At 33.0% G+C, this 27,295-nt stretch overlaps 3 protein-coding genes across 3 annotated transcripts; 1 reads left to right on the top strand and 2 right to left on the bottom strand.

The window, feature by feature from the left end:
• Positions 1 to 541: 541 nt before the first annotated feature.
• On the top strand, positions 542 to 14,943 carry LOC127722260 (nephronectin-like). The gene is made up of 7 exons (XM_052229155.1): positions 542 to 790; positions 4,584 to 4,675; positions 8,950 to 9,027; positions 10,941 to 11,436; positions 13,252 to 13,398; positions 13,923 to 13,945; positions 14,758 to 14,943. The coding sequence occupies exons 1-7, from the start codon at positions 595 to 597 to the stop codon at positions 14,941 to 14,943; spliced, it is 1,218 nt and encodes a 405-aa protein (XP_052085115.1). The 5' UTR covers positions 542 to 594.
• Positions 14,944 to 16,805: 1,862 nt separating this feature from the next.
• LOC127721277 (uncharacterized) lies at positions 16,806 to 18,961 on the bottom strand. Its single transcript, XM_052227960.1, has 2 exons — positions 18,879 to 18,961; positions 16,806 to 17,924 (listed from the first exon to the last, which is right to left on the bottom strand). The coding sequence occupies exon 2, from the start codon at positions 17,883 to 17,885 to the stop codon at positions 16,872 to 16,874; it is 1,014 nt and encodes a 337-aa protein (XP_052083920.1). The 5' UTR covers positions 17,886 to 17,924; positions 18,879 to 18,961; the 3' UTR covers positions 16,806 to 16,871.
• Positions 18,962 to 23,002: 4,041 nt separating this feature from the next.
• Positions 23,003 to 26,509, bottom strand: LOC127721281 (uncharacterized). Its single transcript, XM_052227965.1, has 4 exons — positions 25,897 to 26,509; positions 24,935 to 25,122; positions 24,051 to 24,117; positions 23,003 to 23,351 (listed from the first exon to the last, which is right to left on the bottom strand). The coding sequence occupies exons 1-4, from the start codon at positions 26,114 to 26,116 to the stop codon at positions 23,104 to 23,106; spliced, it is 723 nt and encodes a 240-aa protein (XP_052083925.1). The 5' UTR covers positions 26,117 to 26,509; the 3' UTR covers positions 23,003 to 23,103.
• Positions 26,510 to 27,295: the final 786 nt, after the last annotated feature.

The following is a 27,295-nucleotide window of genomic DNA, read 5'->3' as shown; positions in this document are numbered from 1 at the left end:
TCTAAATGTTCATATTAAAACCCACTTCGAAGGCTATATTATTCTTCAACTATCTAAAAATCAATTTTATTGTACACAAACTTTCATATTTAAAAAATTCACCATGGCCATAATGCGAAACTAAACTTCTAACTGTGTATTGCTACCTTATATGTCTTTTGTGTAGTCCGATACAACACGATATGATGTTGCTTAGATACATATAGACAAGTACCCATCTATGTTTTATTTTATCTGAGATGTTTAACTAATGCAGTGTTGTCTGGTAAAGCATGATATGATGTTGGATGTTTAGATAAAACAGTGCATATGACTGGTACCCATCTTTTTTGTCTGAAATATTTTTTTAGTGTTGTCTGGTACAACATTGTATGATGCATCCATTTATTTTGAATTGTATTCTGAATTGTTTCATTGGGTATTGCCTAACTTTTTTTATTGTAACATACAGAAGCTAGACTGGTAAAAAAGTGGTTATTGTATATATGCTATAAAATATATATTCATGAAAGTCAAAATTTGGTTTAATTTCAGAAATGTGCAGCTGTATCCGGGTTACCACAGGTCGTTCGCCCCTCACCAGGCGGGAATAGTATGACACTTCCCCCATCGGTCATAGGTAAACGTCAAGACGAGGCTAATATGACGCAAATGCCCATTATGGCCAGACACACATTGCCGCCATCTATAATAGGAAAACGTCAAGATTCTGACGGAGAAACGACATTGTGTGAGCACTGCTGTAATAGTAGTACCATATGTAACACCGGAGGATATTGTGGATCTCTCTGTAAGTAGAATAAGGAACGGTAACCAGCCATACTGTAAAAATTAAAAAATCGACCCATATAAATTTCGCGGGAATTTTTATATCCAAGACTTCAATTAGCATGATGACAGAGTTTTGATAAATTTGACCTAATCATCATTTAGTTCATTATTTGTAATGTTTCCAGTCACGACATAGTACGACGAAAATATATTTGATACGGTATATGCTTGAAGTTATTTTTTTTTAAATCTATTGTACCTTTATAACAGTTTTTACTAGCACTGGGCCGATACCCATGCTGGTGGACAATGAGTCCCCAGGGTATTATCAGCTCAGCAGTTAATCCTTCGGTACTGACATGATCTTTTGCATGTTTTTGTAAATTTCTTTTAAAAAAAGAAATTGCTGAGAAAATTTGGCTCGAACTCCCTCAGGCAAAGTAGACTTTTCCGAATTTGGCTATTATTTTAGGTACATTTAGGTCATATAGCTTCTAACATTACTCCCTTTTATACATCCTTGGATTTCAAATTTTTCGGTCTTAGCGTTCTTGATGAAGGTAAATCCAGAAAAGTGCTTCGGACGCACAAAATTTATAAAGTGTTGCATTTATTAAAGAGTAATTATTGTTTTACCTGTCTGATTTTTATTGGTTGTTCCTTTTATGTACCTATTATTTTTAACTGATCGAAATTATTCGCAAAGGTTAGGAGCTAAACAAAGAGTTAAACCCATCCACATATTCACGAGCCTGCTCCAAGTTACGCACGTAAACAAACTGGTTTCATCCCCAACACATTTTATGCTTTTATCAAGTTTGACTACACGGACCATTTTTTGTTCTTTGTTGTTTGTATTTGTTTGTGTGGAATTTTTCGGAGAAGACTGGTTTTGGTGGTTGATGAGGTTTGTTGTACTGTCCATTAATTTTGGTAATTCTTGTAATCCTTTTCGTGTATCATTTTGTAAGATTCGAGACTAACTGTACCGAACCTAAGTCAGGAACCTGATGTTCAGTGGTTGTCGTTTGTTGATGTAGTTCATAAGTGTTTCTCGTATCTCGTTTTTTATATAGATTGGACCGTTGGTTTTCCTGTTTGAATGGTTTTACACTAGTCATTTTGGGGCTCTTTATAGCTTGCTGTTCGGTGTGAGCCAAGCCTCCGTGTTGAAGGCCGTACTTTGACCTATAATGGTTTGCTTTTACAAATTGTGACTTGGATGGAGAGTTGTCTCATTGGCACTCATACCACATCTTCTTATATCTACTGTCTATTGTTGAAGATTGAAAGTTGACCTTTAAAGGTCATTTAGTTTTCTTCACGTTGGCTTGTTACTTAACTGACACATATCAAAATTCTATTTAGCGTATAGGAGGGTCTGGATTGGGGGCGGGGGAGGGGTTTTTCATTTCTGTATTCTTTTTTTTTCGGCCATTTTTCTCTATTCTTTATATTTTTTGCCCATTATTCTCTATTCTGTACACACACATCCAGACCCTCAGATAGAGGTTATATATACATAAGATGTGGTATGAGTGCCAATGAGACAACTCTCCATCCAAGTCACAATGTATAAAAAGTAAACAATTATAGGTCAAAGTACGGCCTTCAACAAGGAGCCTTGGCTCACACCGAACAGCATGCTATAAAACCCCCAAAATGACTAGTCTAAAACAATTCATATAGTGCACAGTACATCGTCTAAATCTAATCCAAGAACTGAGGTACTGTTTACTGAAATATTCTGAGATCTGATGTTAGTTGACAAATTAAGGAAAGAGATATTCGCGGCCCTTCTCGTAAATATGTTCACGCTTACTATATCAGTGATCGGAAAATTTAAGAATTAAGCATTTTCAAGCAATGCTATTACATTAAACCGCATGCGATAGATTGTTTTGCTTCCAAACAAACCTTATAATTATTGAGCCTTTTTCAACTGATTTTTATTGTTTGTTCTTACATTTGTAAGTTGTACTGTTATACCACTGTCCCAGGTAAGGGGAAGGTTGGCGCCTTCAAACTAGGTTTACCCCGCCACATTCTATATGTGCCTGTTCCAAGTCAAGAGCATGCAATTTAGTGGTTGTTGTTTGTTTGTTTATTGTTTTGTATAGTGTATTCTTGTTTTGTGCTGTTCACCACTGTCCCATGTTAGGGGGAGGGTGTGGCGCCATCTAACTAGTTCAATCCCGCCACATTCTGTATGTGCCTGTCCCAAGTCAGAAGCCTGTAATTAAGTGGTTGTCGTTTGTTGCTGAGTAACATATTTGTTTTTCGTTCATTATTTTGTACATAAATTAGGCCGTTAGTTTTCTCGTTTGAATTGTTTCACATTTGTCATTTCGGGGCCTTTTATAGCGGACTATGCAATATGGGCTTTCCTCATTGTTGAAGGCCGTACGGTGACCTATAGTTTTAATTTCTGTGTCATTTGTTCTCTTGTGGAGAGTTGTCTCATTGGCAATCATACCGCATCTTCTTATTTTTATACTTATAATGTTTATATTGATAGCTTGTGTTCTTTACATTTTTACATTAATATCCAATCTGTTTATGTTTAAATTGTTTTACTTAAAGTCAACAGTCTAATTTGCTAACATTCAATGCATGTATTTTTGTTTCGTATGCATGTCTGTCTTGATCTCTTAAACAGCTTATTTTTTTATATTTAAGGCTTGTCGTGTTATTATTAACAGTGTGCCTAGTTGATATAAACAGCTAGTCTTGTTTTCCCTTACAGTCTGTCTCGTTTTCGTTAACACTCTGGCTTATTGAAACAACCTGTGCAGTTTATATTAACTTCTCTTGTTTATTTTGACCAGTTAAGTTAAAAGTTTGACGTCATATTATAATAACAACCTGTTTTGTTTTTTGAACATGTTGTTCTATTTCTAATAGATTGTCTTGTTTACACTCATTTGTAGTTATATTTTTTTCTTTGACAGCTTTTCAAGTTTTAATTAACAGCTGATTTTGTACATTAACATTTACTTTAAAAATGTATTTTTTATATATTAAAAACTTTTTATACATCAAAATCCTTTTGAACCTGAACCTATATGTTTGAATTAACAGCTTTTCATTTTATTTTTACAGCTGTTCAAATTTAAAAAAAACAGGAATGTATGTATTTGCATTTATTGCTTTTCGTCTTTACCTTGGACAGCTTTTCTATTTTTACATGAACAGCTTTTATGATTATATCAATAGCTTTTCAACTGAACAACCACAGCTTTGAACAAAACTAGACCAATATGTTTACATGAACGGCTTTTCATTTTTACCTTAACAGCTGTTAATTTGTGTAGCTTTTCATGTTAACATTAACAGATCATCAGGTTTATATTAATAGCTATTCATTTTTACATTAAATCTTTTCATGTTAACATGAACAACTTTTTGTGTTTATATTAACAGAAATGAACATACCTGAACTCATACTTTTACATTTAAAGAATTGTTTTTATGTTTATATTACTAGTAAAAATTTTCGGTTTTACTTAAACAGCTGTTTATTTTACTTGAGCAGCTTTTCGTGTGTCTATTATTAGCTTTTCGTGATAATATTAACAGCTTTTCATGTTTACATTAACAGCTTTAAACAATCCCAGTCCTGTATGTATGCATTGACAGTTTTTCATATTTACGTTAACAGCTTTTCATGTTTTCATTAATAGCTTTTCATGACTTTAATAGCTTTTAATGTTTAGCCCAACAGCTTTTCATGTTTTCCTTAACAGCTTTTCATGTTTTCCTTGACAGCTTTTCATGTTTTTCTTAACAGCTTTTCGTGTTTTCGTTAACAGCTTTGAACAAGCCTGGTCCTATATGTTACAGCTGTAAAGAAGCACGGACCGCTGACGGTTGTGACCAGATTGTTCAATGTGGTGAAGACGAGGTCTGTACATTGCTTTTAATAGAAATTATCAAATATAAAAATAAGGAGATGTAGTATGATTGCCAACGAGACAACTCTCCACCAGAGACAAAGGCATAGAAGTTAACAACTACTGGTCACCATACGGCCCTCAACAATACGCAAAATCCATACCGCATAGTCAGTTATAAAAGGCCCTGAAATTTATCAAAGCATATTAGAAATAAAATGCTGATAAATAGACAAGAAACCGATCATTCATCTCATATGAGGGGCATGTTCTTTTAAAAAATCAATTGTTTTGTTCCTAATTTCTTTTAAAAAACAATTTGTTTCAGTAGAAAATTGAGAATGGAAATGGGAAATATGTCAAAGAGACAACAAACCGACCAAAGAGCAGACAACAGCCGAAGGACACCAATTGGTCCTCAACGCAGCGAGAAAACCCCCACCCGGAGGTGGTCCTCAGCTGGCCCCTAAATAAAATTGTGTACTAGTTCAGTGAAAATGGACAACACACTCAACTCCAAAACATATAAATGAACTAAAATTAAAAAAACATACAAGACTAACAAAGGCCAGAGGCTCCTGACTTGGGACAGGCGCAAAAATGCGGAGGGGTTAAACATGTTTTGTGAGATCTCAACACTCCCCCTATACCTCTAGTTTGCTTTTATTGGAAATTAGGAAACATTTTTATTTACATTTTATTCAGAAAAAAATCATGTTCCTGTATGATAAATATTACACCTGTATCAACCCGAGACACCAATATAATCCCAAGAGCTCAGCTCGAGGGGTTATATTGGTTGAGGGTTGATACGGTGTGTGATATTGAAAAAGCCATATCATATACATTTTATTATATACATGTACCTACCTCAAGTACAACTAATATGTCTTATGTTTTTTTTCACATGTACCCCAAGTACAACTGACTAGTATCTCTCTTATGTATTTTTCACGAGACATGGCGTAATACATATTAGGGGTTTGATAAATCTTTTATAACCGTGACCAATATCGATTACGTGACGTCAAACTGATTAGGGACTTGATAAAGCCTTTGCAACCGTGACTGATATCGATATCATCACGGATGGCTGATACAGCACGAATATCATCAATTGTATTACACATATAATTTACCTGTATTTACTACTAAGTATATAATAAAGGAAATAAGTAGTTTCGTTTTGTAGATATAAATCAAAACAAAATGCATGTCCCGAGAAAACAACTTACTTACTTATCATCTTCACCCCAACGGGATATAAGGCCACAACAAACTGATTCCACTTCTCTCTGTCCTTAGCCATGTACTGGGCTTGACCCCAGGTGTAGCCCATTATTTCCAATTTTGCATTAACAGTTCTTCGCCAGGTGGTTCTTGGTCTCCCTGGTTTCCCTTTTCCTGAGGGTGTCTAATATAGAGCTGTTTTAGGTATGCGGTGTTGTAGCATTCTCAGCACATGGCCTAACACATACATGCGGAAAAACAACACATGCCCATAAAAGATGTCCAATACTTTGTCCAAAGAAAAAAATGCAAGCAGACAACCAATGATTCACAAAACCACAATGCAACAACTACTTTACTTGAACAAAAGAACCTAACTAAAAGCTGCAGTAGAACACTAATAATCCGTAAGAGTAAACAAAAAGCGTGCTTAGAAAATAAACACTTGTATTACATGTTTAGTTTTAATCTTATGTGATTATGTTTAATCTCTATAAACATTTCTAAGTATGCACATTAAATGGACACACGTCTTGAATATAAACACTTTCCAGTGTCTTTTAGAATGAAAGTGTTTAGGACTTAAACACTAACTTCTAAGCTTAACACGATCCTAAACACAATTCTAAACACTTTCTTCAACTTAAACGTGTTTAAAAATGAGACATGTTTAGACTTCAAGATGTAAAAAAGGTGCACAAAGATGTGTTTAGAATTGTGTTTAGGATCTTGTAATTAAAGTACTTAAAGTTCGAAATTTGCCCTTTACCATACAATATTAGTCCTTTCATGATTAAACTGACATTACATGATTATGTGGGATTTATATTTAGCACTAACCCGGTGAGTGGAGTGAACCTTTAGCTCTTGCAAGCTTGGTGGGGTGAACCTTTAGCTCTTACTAGCTATATATAGCTTAGTAGAGTGAACATTTAGCTATTTCTAGCTATATATAGCTTAGTGGAGTGAACATATCGCTATTTCTAGCTTGGCGGAGTTTTTCATAAGCGTTATTTTACTAAGTAGACTTTTCTGTTATCATAGCTTGCCTAGGTGGAGGTGGTGATGTTTATACACAGCACAACCTTGGCGGATCTACCATTAGGGGACGACCATTTGATATTCGGGGGGTGGGGGCAGGAGGATTTTGAAAATAAACACCTCAGCCTTGATAATAAAAAAAATGAAGTTAGTTCTGTGGTAGTTTGAAAATAAATAACCTGACTTACAATGTATTGAAAATAACTTGGCAGGTCTTTTAAGCCATTTTATAAATGCTATTCTGAAGTATGAGATGGCACCAGATTCTTCCAAAATTCGTCTTTTTTCATATTTTTTTCGGGAAAAACTTCCCAAATCTTTTAATAATATAAATATTAATGTATTTGAAATGTTTGAAAATGGGTTTCATTTCACTTGAGGTATATTGTCTCGTAATCATTTACCTCACTTTTATTACAGGGCCGTAACTACATTGAGGTAAATGCCTCATGTTGGAAATTTCAAAACAAAAGCTTGTCTTCATATTAAATTGTTTTCAAGTCAAGTGTCTTGCAAGAAGCAAGTTCTGTTCACCCTCTGACGTAGCCCCTGTTTTTTTTAGATCCATGTTTCTCATTTATTTTTATTTTTCAGTGTTGATTGTCTATAATGTTGTTTGTCGTTTTGTGTTTTATCTGTTCCCGGGTTTGTCTTTTGTTCATTGATTGCCCTTCTTTATGAATATTCTCTTAGTGTTGCATTCTATTTGTAATTTAGTAATTATGTTTTAAACTTTAGTTTTATTATATATTTAAGGACCTTTTGTCTATTACAAACTACTTTAAATTGTATCCCAGTTAGGAACTACATCAAGTTGTAGTTGAAATGTGTTATAAAAACTGACTTGACATAGTTATATCAATGATAATCAGCCCCCTCTTAACTTAATTTGAAAAAAAAACATAATTGACAGGTACAAAAGGTTTTTCTGCAAACTGAAACATTTTTTGCTTTGTCCTACATATTGGTCTTTTGATGTTGTCCCTAAAAACTAAAAGTCTTACACTGAATCTATATATTTTGCTTTGAGACCAGAATATTGTTAAAAAAAAAAAATGTTTGACAACTTTTAAAAGAGGCCAGTTACAGCCCAGCTTTTATACCTTGTACGTATGAAATATATGCAGTTTGCAATTCAGAAGAATACCTCCCAGAGGATGATGATTAATTCTGATTGACTTAATTGACTTAATTGACTATGTTATTTATTTATGAATTTAAAAAATGTATGTTTTCAAATATTATAAATATAATTGTGAAAATAGATAATCAGTCCCTTGTTTTAATGAAAATGAAAAATCATGCTTCAACAGTGCAGAAAATAAATAATCTGTCCTTTTGTTTTGGTCTACAAAAATAAATAACCCATCCAAAAACAAATCCTCCTGCCCCCCCCCCCCCCCCCCCAGAATATGATCAAATGGTCGTCCCCTTAGGGTTGTTAAAAGACCTTGCAGGGTGAAAGCTATTACATATAGATTCCACCACTGTATCAAGTGTGTTACAATATTTCTCTACTCGAGACAGTTAAATTTTAAAGCGCGAGGCTTGCGAGCTTTTTAGATAATTAAAATTTAACTGTTGAGAGTGGAGAAATATCGTAATACACGAGTTATAGTGTTGGAATCGGTTTCTCTAATGATTTTTAGACGATATCTAAAAAACTTTATCCTTCTGTTTCAAAGATTTGAAGAAAGTTGTGTGCTTTATATGTGACGTCGTTTTTTTTCATGACATCACAATAGGAAATTCAGAAGACACCAAGAAAATTTGACGTCATAATAAAATTTCGACCAATCATTTGCCGAGAACAAAGTTTTCTCTTGAAATGAGAAATTTCACACCGATCGAGAAATGTGAAAAAGGCATGAAAATTAGAGAAATCTTCATTATTCACGGTCGAATTTTGAATATTAAATGCTCACCATCTACTGAGTACATAAAGTAACGATGCAATTTACTTTGATTTTTTAATATTTGGTATTCGATATCGATGTTTTTTTGTTTGTTTCAGAAATGTTTTATTGGACAAGTATTTAATCGATTATCCCAAGAAAAAAGATGGACACATGGGTGTAAAAGTAATAAAACGGTTTGTACAATCTAATAACGACGAGGATTCTGTTTTTAATATTTTAACGTTGTAATATTGGTATAAACAAACGGTAAACTACGGATATTCTAGGCATACGGGTACTTGTTATACGGCTTCAACAAAAATAACGGGTATGTAAATTGGCGATTTATATGGCAGTTGTTATCAAATAATCCGTTTCTATGTATGTTGGCGTTGTTTTTGTGGCAGATCGGTGTTTCTGTTGTTTCGTTGTTTTCCTCTTGTGGTTGATGTGTTTCCCTCGGTTTTGGTCTGTGGCCCGGATTTGTTTCAGTTAAATCGATATTTGACTATTGAACAGCGGTATGCTACTGTTGCCTTTATTTATGAAGTTTTGCATGAACGGTGACTATACATCAGAAAAAGAAAAAGTTAAAGTGACGTCGTGACTGAACTTTGTCCCGAAATCGCATTCTTATATTTTTAATATCCGCCATAAACATCTAAAACGAATTCGGTGAAAACCGTCAACTTTATATCCTATTGACGGAAATTTTAGTGGCAATAAAATATCATTTTGAAAGAAATCTTTTTTCAATCAGATTAAAATATAGATCCTGTGTCTATGCTTTGCATACAAGGATCTGACAACACTCCGTTTTACTTTCTGTTCTGGTAATTATTTACTTACCTTAGCCAATGAAATTTCAGCCTTCAAATCTTAAAGTGTGTATTACAAAATCCGACATAACAAGAGGATCCCGAAAGATCTTTAAAACAGATAGTAGAACAGAGAATTTTCAGATTCCCGTATGCAAAGCTTGGACTAAGGATCTTTATCATAATCAGATTGATTTTTTGGGGAAAATCGGATTAACAGTTGAAATACGCAATACTATTCTGCAATATTTACGTGTACAATATTACACATTTGTGCTTCTATTTGCATGTTATTCAGTTTGCTTTATCTCTGAAAATATATTACACATATTATTTTTTCGATATTCATATGCGGTTTCTGTTGTGCTATTTGCATGCAAAATTATTAAAAAAAACTGCGAGACCGCATTTTTACGTACCTGGTACTTAGAGTAGGGGAAATTCCACAATCAGTAGTAGTTGTTGATACTGTTTAAAGTTCTACACAGAAACGTAATGCTTTTAGTCGGACGGCAGACCTAAATCGTTCCTGCCACGCTTTTGCATTAAACTTACTGTAAACCAACTTATCTTCGCGGATACTTTATTTCGCGTTTAGTCCTTTTTAGACCACTTCGCGGCTGTTTAATTAAGCGATTTTCAAATTTACTTGATGTATTTGAATAAGATAAGATCCAAGTTTTACGAGTTCGCGACGATTTATATTCGCGTTATTTTTCTATCCGCGAAAGTAGCGAAAATAAATTGCTCGCGAAAATTAGTATATGAAAGGTGGTTATTATTTATAAGAATAAAAAAGAGATAATGATATATATTTAAAAGACAGAACCAAACGACACAGACGATCAAAAGTCATCTAAAGGTCAAAAGATATCTCAAGGTCGAAGGTAAAAAGACATCTCAAAGTCAATATAGTTACTGTTTACAGCAATTTAAACACAAGAGAGGGAATTTTCTCTTAAACTACTAAAGCTAGTATACAATGAAGGAAAGGTATGATTGATAACGACCACTACTATTATACACGAAAGGACAAAGGTCAAGGATTAAAGAAACCACAGCAAAGGGAAAGGGAAACGTACGTCCTTCAATAATGAGCAAAGCCATACTATATTTTAAGCTATACAAGGATCCAGAATAACACTGTCAATATTACAAAACGATGCTAATGTTTGTTTTAACAGCAAAGCCCAAACGATGTTTTAAGCTATGCAAGGATTTAGAATGACAATAACTATTACAAAATCATGTTAATTGGGGTTTTCATATCGAGGCTATTTTGATTGTAGTGTGTATTTACACAATGGAAGAGAGATACAGATGATGGAAACGGTCAAGTCTGTGAGGAGTGTTGTGAGGACCACTTGTGTAATAATGTGTGTAAAAATTACATCGACTGGAACGCCCCCTTTACCACACCCACTAATAATATCACTTCTATTGTACCGACCACTTCATCACTAGAGCTCACATCTAGGAAGACTGATGCGACAACGACACGTATGACTGAGATGTCGACACTCGAGATTATAAAAACAACATTGCCGACGACAAAAACAACTACATTGCCGACGACAAAAACAACTACATTGCCGACGACAAAAACAACTGCATTGCCCACGACTAAAACAATAATACCGACGACAAAAACAATATCTATGCCGACGACAGAAACTCCAACAACTGTAATACCGACGACAAAAACAACAACAATGTCGACGACAGAAACACCAACAACTACCATACCGACAACAACGACAACAACGTTGCCAACAACGACGCTCGGTAGGATTTATTGTTAGGCATAAGTATACATATCTTGAAGGCTTTGATTCAGAGGGGAGCGCAACACACGAGCGCCCCCTAAAACAATTAATAAAAATGTAATTTAAAGGTAAAAGAAGGACGAAAGATACCAGAGGTACAGTCAAACTAAAGTAACTAAGTAAAGTTACAACCAATGAATTTGTCAAAATATGGTCCGGTAACTCTTATTCTCAGTAGTACCCCACAACATCAAATCCTGGGTTCTCGCATGTCTTCATAATAAATTCCTTCAACATTAGGAATGATATCTGATGCTCCGGAAAGATATGCATTTCCTGCTTCTACACCCATCCAGGCAATTTCTACAAAAATTTGCATTCTAACTAAAACAAAAAAAAAGACAAAAAGACTGCGATTATAAAATTCTGACTGATAGTTCGTACCAAAATTGTAAAAAGAATTGAACAGACCCTGTTCTAATGGTTAACTGGGTAAACGTTGCAGTGTATTTACGCATCCCTAGCTTGCAAATTTTTAGGTTTAAGCGTTCCTGAGGAAGTAGATATAAGAAGATGTGGTATGAGTGCAAATGAGATAACTCTCCTTCCAAGTCAAAATTTATAAAAGTAAACCATTATAGGTCAAAGTACGGTCTTCAACACAGAGCCTTGGCTCACACCGAACAGCAAGCTATAAAGGGCCCCAAAAATTACTAATGTAAAACCATTCAAACGGGGAAACCAACGGTCAAATCTATATAAAAAACGAGAAACGAGAAACACTTATGAACCACATCAACAAACGACAACTACTGAACATCAGATTCCTGACTTAGGACAGGTGCAAACAATTGCAGCGGGTTTAAACGTTTTAATGGTACCAAACCTTCACCATTTTTCTGAAACAATAGTGTAACATCACAACATAGAAAGACACACTATAAAATATCAACTGAAATGGATTAACTCAATCAAAGGACATATTAACACCAGTGAACATACACTGAACAAATAAATTTGACAATTGATACAATGTAAATACAAAATAAATAAACTAAGAGAAGAATAATAATATACCGCTATGAAATGTTAAACAATTTAAGAAAAACAATATGCTCGAACAAAAATATCAGCCATTTGCAATTACTTTAAACACAGGTAAATGAAAATAATTTTGTTGTTAGGTATACGTGTACAGTTCAAATAGAGAAAGGAAATATTTTTACAAAATAAATAATTTTTATGTTCATAGTACGAAGTGAAAATTTATAGTAATACCAAACACTTATCAAAGCTGGTATATAGACCAGATATAACCCTGAATGACATTAAATAACAAAAAAGCATTACAATTAGTATCAACAGGTCAAATAAAAAGAAAAGTATATATAGAAATGCGCTTCGGACGCTAGAGATTTGTCAAGTGCTTATTTCATTTACAGACCCTGTTGTAATTGTTAACTGTTATTTGATTACAGACCCTGTTGTAATTGTTAGCTGCTATTTGATTATATACACTGTTGTAATTGTTATCTGTTATTTAATTACAGACCCTGTTGTAATTGTTAACTGTTATTTGATTACAGACCCTGTTGTAATTGTTAACTGTTCTTTGATTACAGACCCTGTTGTAATTGTTAACTGTTATTTAACAACAAACCCTGTTGTAATTTTAACTGTTATTTGATTATATACACTGTTATTGTTATCTGTTATTTGATTACAGACCCTGTTGTAATTGTTAACTGTTATTTGATTACATACACTGTTGTAATCGTTAACTGTTATTTGATTACATACACTGTTGTAATGATCAGTTGTGATTTAATTACAGACCCTGTTGTGATGGTTAATTGTAATTTTGAGTCTGGCCTTTGTAATTGGCACCAAGATAAAATGGATGACGGTGACTGGAGAATTCATTCAGGACCTACAGCTACTGATAAAACTGGACCAGATAGTGATCATACATTGGGCACGGGTAAGGTCAACGACTTCATTGTACCCATTCAAAATATACATATATATTCAATAATCCACTTTCAAATTACCGACATTTTTTCTCATTTTAACGATTTTCTAAGGGGAAGCAACTGATATGAAGTACATTCTATGGAAGCATGATGCAATGAGGGTCTGGCTAGGTTAGGGTTTACAGAATAGAGAATAATAGATAAAACGTGAAGAACAAAGGATAAAACAAACAAAAAATAATTGAGGAAAATAGGCAATCAAAATCTAGAATAGAGAATAATGGGTTGCTTAAATATAAAAAAAAAGATAAAAAGGTCTAAACAATTAAAAAATAAAGAAATGAAGGACCACCATCAAGACCATCTACTATTGATGTTTTTTGGTTTTTTTTTTTAGTAAAAGGACACTTCTTATACTTAGAAGCATCGGATATGAATTATCAGAACTTTGTTCGATTGCTTTCCAATGATATTGTATGGCCACAGAAAACATGTTTAAAGTTCTGGTATCATATGTTTGGACATTTCATAGCATCTCTAAGTGTTTATATAAAGGTAAGTACCGTCAGTCATAATATGGAGCATATAAAAAGTAAAAAGATAGCATAAGCTTACAGGAACCGTCGATCGCACTATAGACCACATGAAGTAAAAAGATAGGAAATGCGTATCGCACTGTATACCACATAAAAAGTAGCATATGCATACAGGAACTGTCGATCGCACAGTAGACCACATACAAATTCAAAAAGTAGCATGTGCGTACATGAACCGTCGATCGCACTATAGAAAACATAAAGCATAAAGAAAGCATATGCGTACATGAATCATACATCGCACTGAAGACCACATAAAAAGTAAAAAAAAAAACGTATGCGTAAAGGAACCGTCGATAGCACTGTTATCAACATAAAAAAGTAGCATATACGTACAGGAACCGTCGATCGCACTTTAGAACGCATAAAGTAAAAAGGTAGCATGTGTATACAGGAACCTTCGATCGCACTATAGAGCACATAAAAAGTAATAAAGGTAGCATATGCGTACCAGAACCATTGATCACACTTTAGAGCGTATCAAGTAAAAACTTAGCATATGCGTACTGGAAAGAAAGACGACATGATGGCTACCAGAAGAAAACCAAACACGAAAAGACAAGCAGGGGTCAGAAAATATAAATAAAAACAAAGATAGCGGTGGTACCGCAAAAGGATACGTTGAACGTTATCGCAATTCTTGACACACAATTCTTTATACACAGAAAATTAAAGAGTGAATAACACTTAAAATTTAAAAAAAAATGACAGATTATACTTTAATTTTACTTTAGTTTATATGGTTTGAAGTTTTTCACATTAATATTGAAGGATAGTCATGGAAATTTACAAAAAATATGGAGTCAGTCCGGAAATCATGGCAACAACTGGTTACCAGCTAAAATAAATTTACCAGATACTCCAGGACAAATAGTAATAGAAGGGTACAGGGGAGCAGATATACATGGCGATATAGCAGTAGACGATATTAAACTGGTTCCTAATTGCAATCCTTAATGTGAGTATCAGTTGAATTTAAGAATGTTTGCTACGATGGCTTTTGATTTTTTGTCAGATGTTTGGTATCCTCTAGTTTTACTAATGTAGTGACATTAAAAAATGATCCCTCTTAACTCCTACTTTTCTTTTCATAATTTTATTACATATAGTTTATAAATCCATATTTGAAAATCTTATAAAATCCTTGTTATTTTTTCATAGTTTTTGAAAGAAAAAAGGTGCCAATGTTCAATGTATGAAAAATCTTGAGAAAATTTCCCGCTAGATTTTTAATTACTTTTATCTCAAAAACAAAGACACGGATCTTTCATTGTTTCTGCTTTTTAAGGGGGTACCCAACACTATACACCAAAAAAAAACCTGTCGTTTAATTTTTCTTGTTTTTATCCCATTGATAAACTAGGCCAAGCTAAACATCTTATAAAAATTTCGAAGGATTTGAACCATATGTTTAAAAGATTTGGCAACTCGAATATGGCATCTTTTACATGCTAATATCAGCCAAATTTGGAAGTTTCAGAAATATGGGTATAGGGGTATATATGTTAAAAAAAATTAAAATTAATCCTAAATTGACAATAGCATAGTTAATAGTGAAAACTGAGGCGAATTTTAGTTCACCTATTCCCTTTACTTGTATTTTTTTTATTCTGGATTTAAATTTTTGTCCGAATTAAAAAAGGGGGGTCTCAGATTCAGCCCCCCAAAGTGAATTTGATGGGTCAAGTATTTGAAGAAAAAATTTAGAAAAAAAAAAAATGTGTCGTTTAATTTTTTTAAAAAACTAACCATTTGTAGTGCTATATCAGTTTGTTATTTTTGCAAAAATTTATAAATTTTTATCCACCAGATTTTTTTTTTAATACCACCACCCTCAATAAATAAGAGCAAGTTCCATTCTGATAATATATTTGGGGCATAGTTTTCTTGTCTTTTGACCTAGGGCTTAGATATTTTGCATGTTGAAGTATCATCATGAGGTAGAGTGTCACATATCATGATGACTTTCATGTGACCTTGAAATTTGACCTCAAGGTCAAATAAATGTATTTTTGATAGAAAACAAGGCCATATGCATTTTTTTTGTTGTTTTTTTTACCTAGGTCTTGCATCTTTTGTATGAGGATGTATCATAATGAGATGGAGTGTCCTGTGTTGTGATTATCTTCATGTGACCTTAAATTGACCTCAAGGTCAATTTTATTTTTTACTATAAACACTTTACCATGCCTTGTTGTCTTTTTACCTTGGTCTTAGATCTTTGGTATGTAGATGTATCATCATCAGGTAATGTGTCTTGCACCATGATGACCTTCATGTGATCTTGAAATTTGACCATAAGGTCAACTTTATGTAGTTTTTAGCATGAAAATGACCAGGCCATGACTTTTGACCTAGGTCTTACATCTTTGGCAAATATGAATGTATTATCATGAAGTGGTGTGTTCCTTGCAAATTTGACCTTCATGAGACTTTAAAGTTTGGTTCATTTTATTTTAGTAGCTTCAGATAAATGATTTTTGAAATATTTATTTCATAGGGTACAATATCCAACCACTAGTATGTTTGACTTTGGCGGTCATTTTTTTGCAGATAAAAATGGCAAATTATTTATTTTTCAGTGTCAATTGATCTGGGACTATAACTCAAAATATGAAATTATAATGCAGGGAATCAAAATTTCATAGAACTTTGTAATATACACACTTATTGCATTCTTACCACCTTCCAAGTTTCATTAAATTCTGTTGTGCGGTTTTTAAGGAGTTGAACTAACAAGAATAGGATAGACAAATGGACAGACTGAAACATCATATCCTTGGCAAATTCATTGTGTTGGGAGAATAATAAAACAAGTATCAGGGTAGACACAGTCAGGTTATAGGAAAACACAGACATATATTTATTTTTTGGCCATACAAAATTCATTCCTCAGTCTGAAAGTAGTCCTGAATGCATTTCACACTCTTTGGTGGTATCTTATGGTCCTGTAAGACAAATTTCAGTCCATTTACATCTCGTACAGATGCCAGTTTGAGGTGTTTCAACGATATACCATCTTTTGCTAGTTGCATGCAAACTGGCCTTGAAACAATTTTATTACTTAGTAAGTCAGAGTAGGAGTCCATGCAATTGTGGTATAAAATAGAAAATACATCATCAGATTTCACTAGTGAGGTAAATTTACTGTAGTATAATGTTTTTAATGAATCCACATCCTCTATTGCATTGTGGGCAGAGTAATTTTCTCCTACAAACTGTTTGACAAGAGTCTGCTGCTTAAAATTTTCTACATCATTTTTTGGAATATATTTTCTAGCCACTTTCATTGTGTCAATAAAACCTTTCACGGTTTCACAAAATGTCGAAAACAAATTACATTCTTTCAATTTGTTAACAATTACAGGAATGTCAAAGTTACAAATGTTATGACCTAGTATAATTGGCTGGTTCTGTTCCTTTAAAAAATGTATAAAATCAAGTAGGGCTTTATGTAGTGTCACAGGTTCAACTATATCTCCTCGAACATACATTTTATTTGTTCCATGGCTGTATGTTATACCAGTGATCTTACTGGCCTCGATCTGAATGTCCACTCTTGGGATGACATATCTGTTAAAACTATTTGAATTTGACTTAGCTGCTATCTGAATGATGTCGCTATTCCTACCCAAGCCTGTTGTTTCTAAATCAAAAAACACTTTGCATTCAGTGCCATCTAGATTAAAAGGAAGTGGAATTTCTGTGGTTTGCTCAGGGTCCTGTTGAAGATCAAATTTCATTTGAGATCCATAGGTTTTTCCTTCTCTTACCAGATGTTTACGCTTGTTCTTATTGCGGTTTCTTTTCTTTTGTATACGGCCAACTTTATATTCCTTTGAATTCTTTTTTTCTTTTCTTTTTTCCATTTTTTTATCTCTTACAGAGGAAATTGCCATTGTAAATTCTCCTGGAGAGAGGTTTGCTGCTTCATTGATCTAAAAAAATGCAACATAATTGAAATGTAATACATATATGCATTAAAATATTAAAAATCAAGAAAAAACAGTAATCTCCATCGTGAACACATATTTTGACCTATAATGGTAACTCTTTATATATCGTGACTTGGATGGATAGTTGTTGCATTAGCACACATACCACATCTGATAATAATTTGAGAAGAAAGAAGATAATTGAGTTACATACTAGATAAACATGATTCGTGACTGTAAATTGTACAATGTATATCTGCAGGGCTAAAAAAGCAATACAGTAATCTTGTATATAAACATTGGATGCAACATGTAACATGGTTTCAAAAAGATAAAAAAAATTATTAAAGGAGAATGTGTAAGATGTCATGAATGCCTCCGCTGTAGCTTTGCAATTTTCCAAGTTAAAAAGGGACAGAACTATAGGTTGACAAATGAGTCACAACACAAATTTGAACTCTGTCTGAGTGTTGTGATTCTTATATGTATCAGTTTTATAAAAGTTGTATCAGACAAACTTATGTTAGAGTAAGGAAACAAAACAATTTGCAATTTTCCAAGTTATAAAGGGGCATGACTCTAGAACAATAAGTGACTCACTTTCCGTGATGAGGCAAACTTCAGTTAGAGTGAGGAAAGGAAAGAGGATGAGAGTAAGGTCAGACGGACAAAAAGAAATGGAGTGGACATAAAGATAGTACTAGAAATTTAATTTTAATGAACTTTAGGTCAAGGTCTTAGTTACCAATCCTGGAACTTGACACAAGTGATATACCCACATACTAAAAATTCATTATATGCTATATCAAAAGATTAATAAAGTTATGATCTGAACAGGCTTTTCTGAGAAGATGAAGAAGAAGAAAGAAATAGAAGAGGAAAGAAAAAGAAGCAATCATATTCAAACACTATGTCACCCTTCGTTCAAAAAGAAGATGTGAAAATTTTCATAGTTACCTTGGATAAGTAGCCATATCCTTCATTTTTCTGAAGCACAGCTGCAGATAGCCTATTCTGAAGTGAGCATGATCCACCATAATGTCTAAAAAAGAGTATGAAGAACCTTTTAAGTACATTAAAGTATATTCCCCTCTTCCTTTATTTGAACTTGATGTCAAAGGTGCAGGTAACAGTTACATACCAACTCACCAAATATGAAGACCCTTTGCATTCATTTTTTTAAGAAATCAAATAAAATTTAATATTGGACCCTTTTGACCTCAATGTGGACCAATTTGATAACGGGACCCAAAATCAAAAATCTAAATACATGGTAAGATTCAGCATATCAAAGAACCCCATATATTCAATTTTTGTTGAAATCAAACAAAGTTTAATTTTGGACCCTTTGACCTTAATGTAGACCAATTAGAAAATGGGACCAAAAATTAAAAATCTAAATACAAGGTTAGATTCCGCATATCAAAGAACCCTAATAAGTCATTTTTTGATGAAATCAAACAAAGTTTAATTTGGACCCTTTGGACCTCAATGTGGGCCAATTTAAATGGGGTTCAAAATCCTAAAACTTAATACATGGTTAGATTCAGCATATCAAAGAACCCCATATATTCAATTTTTGTTGAAATCAAACAAAGTTTAATTTTGGACCCCAATTTGGACCGACTTGAAAACTGGGCCCATAATCAAAAATCTAAATATATGTTTAGATTCAGCATATTAAAGAACCCCATGAATTCAATTTTTGTTAAAAACAAACAAAGTATAATTTTGGACCCTTTGGATCTTAATGTAGATCAATTTGAAAACGGGACCAAAAATTAAGAACCTAAATTCACAGTTGGATTCGTCATATCAAAGAGCCCCTATAATTCAATTTTTGATAAAATCAAACAAAGTTTAATTTTTGACCCTTTGGACCTCAATGTGGACCAATTTAAAAACCGGGCCAAAATCCAAAAACTTAATACACGGTTAGATTCAGCATATTAAGGAATCAATTTTTAGGATTGACATATGTATAATGGATTTCTTTTTACAAATTGTGAATTGGATGGAAGAGGTGTCTCATTGGCACTCATACCACATCTTATATCTATTAATTCTTTGAGAAATGAGACAATACAGAAAACAAGAGGCTCTCAAGAGCCTGAATCTCTCACCTGTTAAAATATTGGTTAAATCTTTCATCAATGATTAGTTTTGCTTTTCAATATATATTAATGAGTGGCTTAAAAATGCCACTTCAATGTTCATTGTATCTGTCATATTTTCTTCAAAAGCAAATAAATGCATTTTACCCATATGTTCCATTTTAGCCATAGTTTCTATGTTTCTTGACGTACAAGGAAATAAAATACAAAATTTATACTAGATTCATTTCTTTTTTTAAAGTTAAAAAACATAAACAACTTGTGTAAAATTGTCTTTAAAGGGCAATAACTTCTTAAGGGGTCAATTGACAATTTTGGTCATATAAAACTTTTTTGTAGATCTTACTTTGTTGGACATTTTTTGCTGTTTACAGTTTATCTTTATTTTCAATAATATTCAAGACAACAACCAAAAACTGCAAAATTTCCTTAAAATAACCAATTTAGTGGCAGCAACCCAACAATGTTTGCCTGAAAATTTCAGTGATGATAGATCTTGACCTTTTAAACATTTTTACCCCATGTCAGATTTGCTCTAAATGCTTTAGTTTCTGAGATATAAGCCAAAAACTGCATTTGACCCCTATGTTCTATTTTTAGCCATGGCGGCCATGTTTGTTGTTTGATCAAAAAATTCGGATATAATTCATAAACTAAATTCCTAAAGGAACATTCATTTAAAGTTAAGAAGTATTAGGCACAATAGTTTCAGAGGAGAAGATTTTTTAATGTTAGCAAACTTGATGAACAAATTGTGTAAAAATGTCTTTAAAGCTTTAAGGGCGGTCAATTGACAATTTTGGTCATTTAACTTTTTTGTAGATCTTACTTTGCTGAACATTATTGCTGTTTACAATTTATATCTATCTATAATAATATTCAAGATAATAACAAAAAACTGCAAAATTTACTTTAAACTACCAATTTAGTGGCAGCAACCCAACAATGGGTTGTTTGATTTGTCTGAAAATTTCAGGGCTGATAGATCTTGACCAATTGAACAATTTTACCCATAGTCAGATTTGCTCTAAAAGCTTTAGTTTTTGAGATATAAGCCAAAAACTACATTTGACCCCTATGTTCTATTTTTAGCCATGGCGGCCATGTTTGTCAATGGATCAAAACTTCAGATACAATTTACAAACTAGATACCCTAAGGAATATTTAGTTAAAGTTTTAAGGTATTTGGCCCTGTAGTTTCAGAGGAGAAGATTTTTAAATGTTAGCAAACTTGATGAACAAATTGTGTAAAATTGTCTTTAAAGGACAAAAACTCCTTAAGGGGTCAATTGACAATTTTGGTCATATTTACTTTTTTGTAAATCTTACTTTGCTGAACATTATTGCTGATTACAGTTTATATCTATCTATAACAATATTCAAGATAATAACAAAAAACTGCAAAATTTCCTTAAAACTACCAATTTAGTGGCAGCAACCCAACAATGGGTTGTTCGATTCGTCTGAAAATTTCAGGGCTGATAGATTTTGACCAATTGAATAATTTTACTCCATGTCAGATTTGCTCTAAAAGCTTTAGTTTTTGAGATATAAGCCAAAAACTGCATTTGACCCCTATGTTCTATTTTTAGCCATGGCGGCCATGTTTGTCGATGGATCAAAACTTCGGATACAATTTATAAACTACATACCCTAAGGAACATTTATTTAAAGCTTGAAGGTATTTAGCCCAGTAGTTTCAGAGGAGAAGATTTTTTAAATAGTTTACGACGACGACGACAGACGAACGCCAAGTGATGGTAAAAGCTCACATGGGGCCCTTCGGGCCCCAGTGAGCTAATAATATGTTGTCAATACCAGTATAGAAGATCTTACGTAAATTTTTCTGGATCTTGATGATAGCTACACCAGTCAGCATCTTTACAATTTTCATGTGATCCAAAAATATGTGGTACAATTCTTTGCAGCCCAATCTTAATGTCATCTTCATTGTCACCTCCCTTAATGGAATACATAAAGCACCTCAAAATATATTGTTTTGTTTCATCCTTTTGCAATTCTTTGTAACTACAAAATAAGAAACAAATAATTAATGTAAAAAAAAAAATTAAAAAGTCTTCTTTTTTTATTGCTTATCTGTCTATACTATTGAGGGAGCAAGCACCCTTCAGACTTTTATGGGGCATGGATGAAATCTTCAATAATGGATTCATGCATCTGCCTTTTAATTTTCGGAAAAAAAGGGTCCTAGTTTCTATTTTTTTAAGTCCGGCCTTTCTATTCTAAACTTCATAAAGCCTCACTAAAAACTATTTGGTCGTTCCATAAGCCATGAAGATTACTCATATATATACTAATAGTTCTTTCAATTTTCGATGTAATGTTTGTGAATTCAGATAACACAAAAATGCAAAGATCTTTACATGTCTTTGAACAACACAAAATTGAAATTTCATTGTAATGTTTTTTTTTAGAGTTTGTAGTCTTGACAGATCAATATAATAAGATCTATAAGTATGATTTGATTTGGTAAAGGATGGGCTTAAGCCTTTTCATAGACATACTCGTAACACTAAAATTAATTTGTAAAAATACTCTTTGAAATATTATATAAGCTTGTTGATATACCCTTCTTTACATGGTTCTGGTCATCTTTTTTCTTTATATTTTGAAACTCAACTTCAAGTCTGGCTGATGTTGCTGCATCATTATCAGCATGTCTGACTGAAATGAAGATTGAAGAATTATAAACCTACAAAAAGGCAACACAACAGCGGTCAAGATATACAACTGCAAGCATATTTTTTTATTTGGAAAATAGTGATAGCTGTTATATTCTGCCTTATTTAATTACATGTAGCTAATGTAAATAAAGCAACTAAAATAAATATAAACTGGATTTTTACATGACATTGGTTATGATATATCATTAACAACAAAATTAATTGATTTTTTGTCATGAAAGTGTAAGAACAAAATCTTAGTTTCCTGTGAAAATCACAAAATATTCACCTTTCAAATTTGAAAGTATTGTTGAAATAAGAGTTATTTCCCTTTATATGATATTTTCAATGCATTTTGGGGAACTCATTACATGAAATTGTATTTCAAAATTCTTTATTTTGAATATGAAACATACCATTAATTTCACATTCATCATCTTTTAATCTGTGGGCCATAGACACCGCCATATCTGCCTCCATGGATTTACTAGAGCCATGCCAATTCAACTGACACTCATGCTCCGGAACAGTCTCTTTTCTATTAAGATGGAATTCACAAATCTTACAAGTCTTACTTCTTAATTCAAAGGACAACACCTTTCCTGTCTCCTTTCCAATAAAAGTTGCATGTCCTGCAAGAATTAAAGTAAAAGGTATTACATACATGATGCAATGATAAACAGTTTAGTAAATATTTTTTTGAAGTTTGGTTTCAATTTGTTTAGGGGTGTAGGATAATGGATATTTTAATGAAAGGTTCACAGATGTAATGTTACAGATTAATATGACGGACAGATATTGATAATAAAGAGCCTGTAGTTCAGTGGTTGTTGTTAGTTTATATCTGTCATATTTTCTTCATAAATTGTTTTGTTATTAATTACGCCGTTGGTTTTTTCATTTGAATTGTTTGGTATTTTTCATGTTGCATATAAGTTTTTCTCATTGTTGAAGGTTTTATAGTTGTCTAGCTATAATTGCCTACTTCCAATTCATTTGAGCTCTGGTGGACAGTTGAGTCACTGGCAATCATGTAACACATCTTACTTCTATAATGTATGCAAAATGATGGCAAAAGCTCACCTATTTGCTATAATTGAACCAGGTAAGTTAAAGAGATCTAGCCTAGGGATTGAATAAAAATAAGTAAGGGAAGATATTTCTTTAACTACAGCTTCTTACATGTCTTATATCAAACTAAATATTGAAATTAATTCTTTGTCCAATTAAGTTATTTATATTAATAATTGATTCAGCAAAATTTAACAAAATACAGTAATTAAATCATGAATGTCAGACATTAAATTATATAATACGAATGCTGTTATTACCTGTATTACTATTATAATTCCAACCGGAGCCTCTCTTTTGCCAGCCACCGTCAAAACTTGCGTCAATCTAGAAAAGATTGCATTTCTAATAAAAAAAAGTACCAGCAAGTTTTTTATAGATTGACCTTAAACATTTACCTTCACCTTTAGGATACCTAGTTTTGTAGTAAGCTACAAATACATTATTAAGAACACAAACAAATCTTTTGGATGCATATGTATGCAGAAACAAACATTTGCAGTGACTGCACACCAAATACACAATTAGAAATTATTGTTTTTGTAGTCCTTAAAGAAATTCTGGTGGTCCTCACTGTTAAATCTAATGAAAAATTTCAAAAATTGTGCTGTCCTGTGCAATTTTAGGTGGTGAAAAGTCTTGATCTGTACATGCATGTACATGTATTGTTGTTTATTCTGTCTGTCTCACACTTATACCTAAATGATCATTGTATTTTTTGTAATTAGGACAATATTTACTAAGGGGACACATTTTAATATTACAAATTTACTCTTCTGTGAAACTGTTATTTGTTAAATAATTCTTTGAATGATTCTTGATGCATGAAACCATGAAATAATAAAAAATCAGCTTCACTTCAAAAACATGTTTGATGTTACTTTGAAGTTTCATATGACATACCTGTACATATATACAATGTAGCATTACATGATCAAATTGTATTATAATTCTCATATATATTACCTAAGTCCCTTGAATTAAATCTAGGATCTAGGACTTTTTTTAGATGTACTCCATGAAAAGTTATACAATATAAGGATTTTTTTTTTGGGGGGGGGGGGGGGGTAAAAAAGACTTAGTTTTCTAGAAAGGGGCATCCAGTCTGGATATTCCACTTTGTGTGCATACATTTAATACTTACATTGCCATTTGTGCTGAGTGACTTTTCCTCTCTTTGTACCATATTGCACGACTGGATTGTTACATTTTTAATCTGTCCACTTAATTCTTTCTCTTTTTTCCTTAATGTGCTCTCTGTAATGGATGGCAGGTTACATTCTGCTAGAAAGTTCTGCAGATGAGTTGGGCCCATCCCTGCATGTATCATTCCTTTAATAGAATATGAGGTATTATTAAAATTGAGAAAGAAAATTGATGTCTTAATAATGGAAAATGTACACACCTGCATTTCTAAGACTAAGAAACAGTTGTGTTATAAACAAAGAAAAGATGGTAATTTGTTTCTATTAAAATTGTAAAATTCATTAAAATTTCCTAGACAGAAGATATATTAACAGGACACAGGCTGACAGTCCTGTGCTAATTTCTCCGACTTGGCTTACAAAACATCATCTAAGAATATTTACATGATATGATGATGTACATATAGTTGTACATTTAATGGCCAAGCTCTAAAAAAATATTTCACAGTTTATAATTAGTTATTATAACTCTTTTCAAAGCCTACTTTGACTATGAAAAAGATAAGAAGGGAGGGGTTGAAAGTTGTTGATGTTCATTGAACAATGACAATGTTTTCAACAATTAATCTGCTATAAGGCACAGGCATTTGTCTCAGAAAAAATCCTATATACCTTAATCTAAAAAGTTTTCCCAACACCCCAATTTTCCCAAGTATGCAAGCAGCATGCACTGTTGAGTTAGCTATATATATATAGACACATTAGTTGTAATTGCCCCCAAGGACTCAATATTAATATATTTATTAAACAAAAATCATGAATGCATTTAAATATAATTATGAAAAATAAACAATGCAACATGTTAATTATAAATGTAAACAGTAAAACTGTAAATATTAGCATCATACAGGCTATTATAATTTACAAGCATGTGATATAATCATATAGTTTCTATACCTACCTATGGAAGCTTTTGTGTTGATGTCATAACTTCCAGATGGCCCCCTCTTCCCAAACTGGACATCAGTTACAGTATGACACAGTTCACAATCCACCATCTTTAGACCACCTAGCCCAAACAATCGTTCTCCTACAATATTTGACAGGTGAAGCGGACACTTGCAAGTGCAGCAATACATTCCTTTTGCTAGGACATTCAACTCAACAATTCTTCTCCCCATTGTCCAAGATTTTGACACATCAGACTTGTTATCATCTTCCAATTCAGCCTCGGCCCCAACATCAAGAAACTCGTATACGTAATTGCCATGATCATTACGCAAGCCGACTTGCGGAGAATCTTCCAATTTCCTGCCATCATTTAACCATTTGAAGTAATCTGAACGATTTGATTTCTTATCGGCAGATTTAGACCTCGAAAATTTACCAAACGGATCACGTTTACGCTGTTCTATTATAACATTGATGTATCGTCTGCTTCATATCAACAGGTAAACAACTATTCAAGGTCAATAAAACGCGTGTAATATGAGGCGTATTTTAAAACGCTATATTGATGTAAGTTAATTCAGAATTTCAGTAAGAGTTATCTTTTCTTAGGTGTACGGTACCCCCTTAAGTTCCTTATCTATATACAATCAATAGACTTTTTTCATATTACCGACTTTTGACTCCGGAGTTTAAATTTTTTCGACAGGTTGCCTTCTCTGTGGTAGGACATCCTGGTACTCGGTTAAGTAAGAGCAACCTAAAGAAGAACAATCAAGCTTACGATCGGTACAATTTAGGGAGGGAATTAACTGTTTTATGATTTCTATACACGGCAAAGTCAAAGGAAAACAGTAAACTTTCCCTCCAAAATGTTCCGATTATATGTTTTATTTTACTTCTTTTGGTTGCTCCTACTTGACTGGGTACCAGAATGTCCTACTACAGAGTAGGTAACCTGTCGAAATATCTAAAATCAGGAGTCAAAAGTTGTCATCATGAAAATAGTCTATTGATTACAGTCTTTTAAAAAAATTGTTATTTTGAAACAAAGGAGTAAGCATCCTTATATTTTTTTATTTGTGAATTCTCCCGCCTTTTAGTTTTGTCTAACAATAAGTTTTTATATCAGTTTAAGGATTCTTCTGCTTTGGATTTTATTTTAAGGTTAGATATCATTTATTTGTTCTGTTTTTGGCTCCCAATTAGTTTTGCTTCAAAAGCACTGGTGACCAGTCAATACATAACCGTGAACTAGGTGCGTACGTTTTTGTGCCAAGCTGTTTCCCGTACTAGTTTTTCCTTTAAACTTAAAGGTATCATGGGAATATCAATTATGTGGAGCTGCTTACCCTTCCGGAGCACCTGAGATCACCCCCAGTTTTTGGTGGGGTTCGTGTTGCTCAGTCTTT

The sequence above is a fragment of the Mytilus californianus genome, unplaced genomic scaffold (assembly GCF_021869535.1).
Source record: "Mytilus californianus isolate M0D057914Y unplaced genomic scaffold, xbMytCali1.0.p SCAF_12, whole genome shotgun sequence".
In the NCBI taxonomy this organism is placed as follows: domain Eukaryota; kingdom Metazoa; phylum Mollusca; class Bivalvia; order Mytilida; family Mytilidae; genus Mytilus; species Mytilus californianus.
This window is presented reverse-complemented; position numbering and strand designations above follow the sequence as displayed.

Excerpts from the sequence above, each read along its gene's own strand:
- LOC127722260 (XM_052229155.1), top strand. The coding sequence starts at position 595 with ATGACACTTCCCCCATCGGTCATAGGTAAACGTCAAGACGAGGCTAAT. Across the intron at positions 4,676-8,949 it reads TTCAATGTGGTGAAGACGAG|AAATGTTTTATTGGACAAGT; the intron begins GTCTGTACATTG and ends TGTTTGTTTCAG. Across the intron at positions 9,028-10,940 it reads GGTGTAAAAGTAATAAAACG|TGTGTATTTACACAATGGAA; the intron begins GTTTGTACAATC and ends TTTTGATTGTAG.
- LOC127721277 (XM_052227960.1), bottom strand. The coding sequence starts at position 17,885 with ATGGCAATTTCCTCTGTAAGAGATAAAAAAATGGAAAAAAGAAAAGAA.
- LOC127721281 (XM_052227965.1), bottom strand. The coding sequence starts at position 26,116 with ATGGGGAGAAGAATTGTTGAGTTGAATGTCCTAGCAAAAGGAATGTAT. Across the intron at positions 25,123-25,896 it reads CAACACAAAAGCTTCCATAG|GAATGATACATGCAGGGATG; the intron begins GTAGGTATAGAA and ends ATTCTATTAAAG. Across the intron at positions 24,118-24,934 it reads CACTCAGCACAAATGGCAAT|ATTGACGCAAGTTTTGACGG; the intron begins GTAAGTATTAAA and ends AATCTTTTCTAG.